The following is an 8,486-nucleotide window of genomic DNA, read 5'->3' as shown; positions in this document are numbered from 1 at the left end:
AACTGTCACTGCACCTATCCAGTTGATGAAGGGGCGCACATAGCCTGAGCCTAATACCAAACAGACATCGCAGCCAAGCCTAACATCTAAGACCTGAGACCCCAACATAGCCACTTGCCGGGTCTGGGGCACACACTGGTCCGGCGTGCTCTCAGAGGCCGCCGCTGCCAACTGCTATCGCTCCATCTTCAGAATTGTACTGATGCATCAACCTTGCTCGGTCCAGCTATTGTCGACGCCACCATGGCGCCCAACGGCACCTCCTCCCTGCGCGCAAACAGCTGAACACGTCGTGATCGCCATTGATACACCGCAGCGCCATGCTGCCAAGTATCACTAACCGACACAGCTTGAAGCCCTTGGAGGATCTGCCCAGCTCACATGCTTGCATCCCTACTTTGATATAGCAAAAAAAGAGAATAACGAATCACTCATGGTACGCGTCTCAAGAGAAATACTACTCCCTCCGTCCCATAATGTAAGACTTTTTTTGACATAAGACAATTTTTGACATTGCAGTAGAGTAAAAAAAAAACTTCTCATGTATGGGACGTAGTGGGTATGTGATTCCACGACTCTTACCCCTCTTGACCGGGACGCAGGATTGCCCAGTCTCCAGATTTGGAGCGTAGACTTCCGAACCGGAGCGTTTCCACGGTGCCCAAGAAAAGCCAGAGAAAAAAACCAGGCGACCGGTGGGTCAAATGGCACCACACCCAGCAGACTCGCCAAGCAAAACAATAACGCGTCGGCTGCTACTACCTTCCATCCGCTCCGTCCCCATCGGCCCCTGGATTTCCACGCCCTCAACCTCGACACCCTGCGACACGCGCAATCCACACAAACTGACAAGCGCGGCCCCACCCGCCAGCCACGCCGCTCCCGGTCCAGCCCGACCCGGTTGGTGCGTGCAGCGCGCGTCCATACAAGAGAGCAGCAGCTGCTGCCGGTTGACCGTTGAACCCTCCGAGCCGTCCGATGAGCGCGCTGCCACGAGGCGGCCTCCATCGGGCCGTCCGTCCCGGCCCCTCAATTCCCGGGCGATACGCACAGAAAAGAGCCAGAGACCGCGCGCACCAGCACAGCACAGCAGCTGTGGTGTGCTCCCGCTCGCTTTCTCGCTACCTTCCTCAGCTGGGCCGAGAGCATTAGCGGAGCCGCCCTTTTCTATTTATAATTCTCTCCTCCTCGCCCCTACAAGAATCGAGAGCCGGGATAAAGTCAATCATCAGCTCAGCCTCAGCCTCATCCCGTTGCGCGTGCGTGCGTGCGTGTTGCCTCGCTCCTGTGATTGGGTTTTGAGAGTTTCTTGGCTGTGCTTGAGAATGGACGGCGCTCCGGTGGCCGAGTTCCGGCCGACGATGACGCACGGCGGCCGCTTCCTCCTCTACAACATATTCGGCAACCAGTTCGAGATCACGGCCAAGTACCAGCCGCCGATCATGCCCATCGGCCGCGGCGCCTACGGGATCGTCTGGTACGTACGTTCCGCCCGTCTTAATTTGCTCCTCAATCACCATCGATTTCTTGCCAGGTTTGGTCAAGCCGTTGCGGCTCTGATCGGAAAACAGAGGGGGGATTGGCTCTGGGCCTCTGGCCATGGGGAAAGATGGGATTAGGCCAATTCACTCCTTTCTCTGAACAACACTAGTTTAGTCGCACTATATTTTTATCAGTTGAGCAAATATGTTAGTAATCTGTTAGTGCTCTGCGGTTGGTGGTGCTTAATCTTGTCCTGAAATTCCACTTGTGGTTGCGTGGGCGCAGCTCGGTGATGAACTTCGAGACGAGGGAGATGGTGGCAATCAAGAAGATCGCCAACGCCTTCGACAACAACATGGACGCCAAGCGCACGCTCCGGGAGATCAAGCTCCTCAGGCACCTCGACCACGAGAACGTAATCAGCATCTATCTCTTCCGCTTCAGATGTGTGTATGTATCTGACTGAATTCGGCAATTCAGGCGCTAACCTGTTACTCTACATGGATGCAGATAGTAGGCCTCCGAGATGTGATCCCGCCGGCGATCCCGCAGTCCTTCAACGACGTCTACATCGCCACTGAGCTCATGGACACGGACCTCCACCACATCATCCGCTCCAACCAAGAACTCTCGGAAGAACACTGCCAGGTAGTAAAGAGAAGAGAAATAAGCCATCGATTTTGTTCATGTTTGTGACAATTTGATCCGTATATTCATGCACCATGGTGTTCTTGGGTGGCTTCCAGTACTTCCTGTACCAGCTGCTGCGCGGCCTCAAGTACATCCACTCGGCGAACGTGATCCACCGCGACCTCAAGCCGAGCAACCTGCTGCTGAACGCCAACTGTGACCTCAAGATCTGCGACTTCGGCCTGGCGCGGCCGTCATCGGAGAGCGACATGATGACGGAGTACGTGGTCACGCGGTGGTACCGGGCCCCGGAGCTGCTGCTCAACTCCACCGACTACTCCGCGGCCATCGACGTCTGGTCCGTCGGCTGCATCTTCATGGAGCTCATCAACCGCGCGCCGCTCTTCCCGGGGAGGGACCACATGCACCAGATGCGGCTCATCACGGAGGTGATCGGCACCCCCACCGACGACGACCTGGGATTCATCCGGAACGAGGACGCCAGGAGGTACATGAGGCACCTGCCGCAGTTCCCTCGCCGGTCCTTCCCGGGCCAGTTCCCCAAGGTGCAGCCCGCCGCGCTGGACCTCATCGAGAGGATGCTCACCTTTAACCCGCTGCAGAGGATCACAGGTGCGTTGCGTCCCACGTCCGCGTCACTCTGCTTTGATCTTCACGTGTGAATTTCGTAGCGCCGCACCGCACTGCACGCAATGCTGCTGCTGTTAGAGCGCCGTGCTTTGTTGACTGGCTTTGTACGGCCAGCGTTGGGGTCAGTGTCAGTGCTAAAAACATCTTTGTGCTGGGTATAAGTAGGAGTAGATGCAATCTGCAGCCACTTCGGCCCGTATATTTAAGTTTACTGCATGTGGACATGTGCTCCCTTTTTAGACAAAAACCATGTGTGCTGCCCACATCTCATCAAAATATCGAACGAATACCAAATTCACATGACTACTAATAGCAAGACTTCTCCCATGTCCTCAGGAACAAACGTAACTACTCACAAAGCATATTCATGTTCATAATCAGAGGGGTATTAATATGCATATAGGATCTGAACATATGATCTTCCACCAATTAAACCAACTAGCATCAACTACAAGGAGTAATTAACACTACTAGCAACTACTAGCACCAATCCCGGACTTGGAGACAAGAATTGGATACAAGAGATGAACTAGGGTTTTGAGAGGAGATGGTGCTGATGAAGATGTTGATGGAGATTGCCCTCTCCCGATGAGAGGAGCGTTGGTGATGACGATGGCGATGATTTCCCCCTCCGGGAGGGAAGTTTCCCCGGCAGAACAGCTCTCCGGAGCTCTAGATTGGATCCGCCAAGGTTCCGCCTCGTGGCGGCGGAGTTTCGTCCCGAAAGGTTGCTTCTTATTTTTTTTCTCGACGAAAGACTTCATATAGGAGAAGATGGTCATCGGAGAGCCACCAGGGGGCCCACGAGGTAGGGGGCGCGCCCTAGGGGGGGCGCCCCCCACCCTCGTGGAAAGGGTGTGGGCCCCCTGGTCTTCATCTTTGGCGAGGATTTTTCATTATTTATTATAAGGTATTCCGTGGAGTTTCAGGACTTTTGGAGTTGTGCAGAATAGGTCTCTAATATTTGCTCCTTTTCCAGCCCAGAATTCCAGCTGCCGGCATTCTCCCTCTTATGTAAACCTTGTAAAATAAGAGAGAATAGCCATAAGTATTGTGACATAATGTGAAATAACAGCCCATAATGCAATAAATATCGATATAAAAGCATGATGCAAAATGGACGTATCAGATCACCTGTATGAATCACCACCGTTACGGAGAGTTTGTGTCATAGCAGACAATGATGTTTCCTCGCGGTAACTGCATAAGTACATCTAGATACATCATCCTGTTCGCAAGTAACTCTCCGAACGAAAGTTGAGTAGTATCTACGGATTCTCTTTGGCGCTTTGACTGAAAGCCTTGCCAGTTTTCTTCTATGTTGTCTACTCTGGGATTCTGTCAAGTGAGCAGACCTCGCCGTGAGAGTAAGATCATTCGTTCCTATGACTCATATACCATTCATGCTTTCATTCAAAATTCATGAACTTGGGGCCTTTTGGACTTCTGAGGGATAAAACGTAATACCAAAGAGTCCCTAGTGGTAAGCAAGTCTATAAAATCTGTATAACATATCCTTTGTAGTGAGATGCCTTGCATTTCTGAAAATTCCTGTGAGGTGACTTTTTCTCTACAGATTATGTCTCCATCTATGTTGTTAACCACAGGAAGTGGGGAATGTGTTAGGCTGACATATCTCTACAAAATCACCACAGGAAACAAACCAAAACTGGCCAAGTTTGAGCTACTACTCCTTCGTCCAAAAATACTCCTTCTGTCACTTTTATGAGTGTTACCATAGACAACTCCAACAGGCCGACCAAACGGACGATGATTTTGTCCGCTTTTTGTCTGGTCGGCCAGGACGGACACGACGTCCGCTTTCGTTTGGGTCGGCGCGTGCGTCCACGCTGGCCCGACCCATTTTGAGCGCTAGAAAAAAATGCATGCATATTTAAAAAAACATTAATTAAACATTAAAGCCGGCCACGAAGGCCGGCGAGAGTCCACGCGTCCACATTTGCATTTAAAAAAAATAAAAACAACTAAACTACGAGGCGGCGCTGCCCTAGGCGGCGTCGTCGTCGTCCTCGGGGTCCGTGAGGTCGATGAGCGTCGGCGCCGGCCCGGCCCAGGCAAACGCCGTGTTCCAGAGCGTCTGTCATGTCGGGCGCCGGCGCAGGCAGTGCCGGACGGGGGGCTGTGCGGCCGCGCGCCGTGGCCTGGCGCGCCTCCTCCTCGGCCTCGTGCGCCTCCTCCTCGAGGTCGCGCTGAGCCTAGATGGGGCTGGGAGCTGGCTGGAGCGGTTGAGGACGGGCCCCGCCGCTAACGGTCGGCTTTAATTAAGAACCGACCGCCTTGCTGATGCGGTGGCGCCGAGTCATATATTTAAGTCTCTCGACCAGGAGCGAATGGTGTGTGGCACTAGCCCAAGTGAGAGACAAGGCGGGACACGAGGAAGGCGTTGCGTGGCATCGTTCTGCGTCTCCGCGCCGATGCACCACATTTGGGGCGCAATTGTGGCCGCAAATCTTGTCCGTCGGCGTCAGCGCGAAGACACGGGGTCACCGATTTGGTCTATGTGTGCGGATGCATTGGCCTCACTTTTGGTCCGCGTTCCAGCAACCTCCAAAGAAATTGCTGACGAATGTGGGTTGCCCCGGTTGGGTTGCTCTAGCATATGTTGAAATTGTATAACTCTCGGAATGTTGGTGTTCCCTTGCCCTCCGCAGTCCGCGGTCACTTGTCATTCTCTGCGTTCATCTGTCTCACGAAATCGCTCCCGAGAATGCCCTACCTCCTATCTGATTGTTCGGCTCGCAAATCCCCTCGCTCCGTTCTCCGCACGTCGACGCTCCCAGATCACCATCGCGCTCCTCCGAATGTACCTGCTCGTCCGCTACCAACGCCTAGTTCTCTTACGTTCGCGCGCGCCGCATCTTCTCGCAAACCGTTCGCCGTTGTTTGATAAGGGGAACGTATAATTTCAAAAAATCCTACGCACATGCAAGATTCAATGAGTGATGGAGTAGCACCTCGTAGAGGGGAGAGTGTTGTCCTGTCTCTCCTACATTCAGAACCAAAGCGGACGTGTTAGTAACACACTCCACGCCCACCGAACTGCTCTGAACTGCCAAGTCCGTTACACTCCACCTCTCCCATACGCCTCACCCCCGGAGACCACGATCACATCCCCACACTAACCACTAAACCCTCCCCGATCTCCTGCACCCAATGCACACCGCGCCGGTCTCGGGTTTTGCCCAGGTTCACTCTCCCGATGCGTCCCTCGACTCCAATCAGCTGGAGCTTGACTGCGGGCATTCCAGCTACAGCCATTCGACGGGCGTCACCATTTGGGGTGACGATGTTTGGATGTCTCTACCATCGCGGGCACTTGCCTTTCTAAGCACCGCTATGATATAGTCGCCGCGTGGACTGATTTAGTGTCTTGAGCCGCGCGGACTCGCTCACACACGGCTAAAAGATTCCAAGAGATCAATTGTTGTGTCTATGGGTGCCCCCTGGCCCTGTATATAAAGGAGTGGAGGAGGGGGAGAGGGTGCCGTATGGCACGCCCCTGGAGGAGTCCTACTCCCACCAGGAGTAGGATTCCTCCCCTTCCAAGTAGTAGAGTAGGAGACACGGAAGGGGAAGAGGGAAGAGAAGGAAGGAGGGGGCGCCGCCCCTCCCCCTAGTCCAATTCGGACTAGTCAATGGGGGGCGCCTGCCTCCCTCTCCCCTAAAGCCCAATAAGGCCCATATACTTCTCGTATTCCCGTAACTCCCCGGTACTCCGAAAAATACCCGAACCACTCGGAACCTTTCCGATGTCCGAATATAGTCGTCCAATATATCGATCTTTACGTCTCGACCATTTCGAGACTCCTCGTCATGTCCCCGATCTCATCCGGGACTCCGAACTACCTTCGGTACATCAAAACTCATAACTACATCAACACATAAACTCATATAACTCGTCACAACTTAGCGTGTGGACCCTACGGGTTTGAGAACTATGTAGACATGACCGAGACACGTCTCCGGTCAATAACCAATAGCGGAACCTGGATGCTCATATTGGCTCCTACATATTCTACGAAGATCTTTATCGGTCAGACCGCATAACAACATACGTTGTTCCCTTTGTCATCGGTATGTTACTTGCCCGAGATTCGATCGTCGGTATCTCAATACCTAGTTCAATCTCGTTACCGGCAAGTCTCTTTACTCGTTCCGTAATACATCATCCCGCAACTAACTCATTAGTTGCAATGCTTGCAAGGCTTATAGTGATGTGTATTACCGAGTGGCCCCAGAGATACCTCTCCGACAATCGGAGTGACAAATCCTAATCTCGAAATACGCCAACCCAACAAGTACCTTGGAGACACCTGTAGAGCACCTTTATAATCACCCAGTTACGTTGTGACGTTTGGTAGCACACAAAGTGTTCCTCCGGTAAACGGGAGTTGCATAATCTCATAGTCATAGGAACTTGTATAAGTCATGAAGAAAGCAATAGCAACATACTAAACGATCAAGTGCTACTAAACGGAATGGGTCAAGTCAATCACATCATTCTCCTAATGATGTGATCCCGTTAATCAAATGACAACTCATGTCTATGGTTAGGAAACATAACCATCTTTGATCAACGAGCTAGTCAAGTAGAGGCATACTAGTGACACTCTGTTTGTCTATGTATTCACACATGTATTATGTTTCCGGTTAATACAATTCTAGCATGAATAATAAACATTTATCATGAAATAAGGAAATAAATAATAACTTTATTATTGCCTCTAGGGCATATTTCCTTCAGTCTCCCACTTGCACTAGAGTCAATAATCTAGTTCACATCACCATGTGATTTAAAATAGTTCACATCACCATGTGATTAACCCATAGTTCACATCGTCATGTGACCAACACCCAAAGGGTTTACTATAGTCAATAATCTAGTTCACATCGCTATGTGATTAACACCCAAAGAGTACTAAGGTGTGATCATGTTTTGCTTGTGAGAGAAGTTTTAGTCAACGGGTCTGCACATTCAGATCCGTATGTATTTTGCAAATTTCTATGTCACAATGCTCTGCACGGAGCTACTCTTAGCTAATTGCTCCCACTTTCAATATGTATCCAGATAGATAGAGTCATCTAGATCAGTGTCAAAATTTGCATCGACGTAACCCTTTACGACGAACCTTTTGTCACCTCACTAATCGAGAAACATATCCTTATTCCACTAAGGATAATTTTGACCGCTGTCCAGTGATCTACTCCTAGATCACTATTGTACTCCCTTGCCACAGTGTAGGGTATACAATAGATCTGGTACACAGCATGGCATACTTTATAGAACCTATGGCTGAGGCATAGGGAATGACTTTCATTCTCTTTCTATCTTCTGTTGTGGTCGGGTTTTGAGTCTTACTCAATTTCACACCTTGTAACACAGGCAAGAACTCTTTCTTTGACTGTTCCATTTTGAACTACTTCAAAATCTTGTCAAGGTATGTACTCATTGAAAAAACTTATCAAGCGTCTTGATCTATCTCTATAGATCTTGATGCTCAATATGTAAGTAGCTTCACCGAGGTCTTTATTTGAAAAACTCCTTTCAAATACTCCTTTATGCTTTCCAGAAAATTCTACATTATTTCCGATCAACAATATGTCATTCACATATATTTATCAGAAATGTTGTAGTGCTCCCACTCACTTTCTTGTAAATACAGGCTTCACCACAAGTCTGTATAAAACTATATGCTTTGATC

The 8,486-nt window shown here is 50.5% G+C and overlaps 1 protein-coding gene across 1 annotated transcript; it reads left to right on the top strand.

Annotated features, from left to right (window-relative positions):
- The first annotated feature begins 1,095 nt into the window (after positions 1 to 1,095).
- Positions 1,096 to 3,021, top strand: LOC125551777 (mitogen-activated protein kinase 5-like). Its single transcript, XM_048715105.1, has 4 exons — positions 1,096 to 1,477; positions 1,768 to 1,897; positions 1,993 to 2,130; positions 2,229 to 3,021. Exons 1-4 carry the CDS (start codon positions 1,326 to 1,328, stop codon positions 2,793 to 2,795), a joined length of 987 nt encoding a protein of 328 aa, XP_048571062.1. The 5' UTR covers positions 1,096 to 1,325; the 3' UTR covers positions 2,796 to 3,021.
- The last annotated feature ends 5,465 nt before the right edge of the window (positions 3,022 to 8,486 follow it).

Source organism: Triticum urartu, chromosome 4 (genome assembly GCF_003073215.2).
Source record: "Triticum urartu cultivar G1812 chromosome 4, Tu2.1, whole genome shotgun sequence".
NCBI lineage: Eukaryota > Viridiplantae > Streptophyta > Magnoliopsida > Poales > Poaceae > Triticum > Triticum urartu.
Note: the sequence above shows the minus strand (reverse complement) of the source record. Positions and strands in the feature narration are given on the sequence as shown.

Coding starts and splice junctions, on each gene's coding strand:
- LOC125551777 (XM_048715105.1), top strand. CDS start 1,326: ATGGACGGCGCTCCGGTGGCCGAGTTCCGGCCGACGATGACGCACGGC. Junction 1,478..1,767: donor GGCGCCTACGGGATCGTCTG/GTACGTACGTTC, acceptor GCGTGGGCGCAG/CTCGGTGATGAACTTCGAGA. Junction 2,131..2,228: donor TCTCGGAAGAACACTGCCAG/GTAGTAAAGAGA, acceptor GGTGGCTTCCAG/TACTTCCTGTACCAGCTGCT.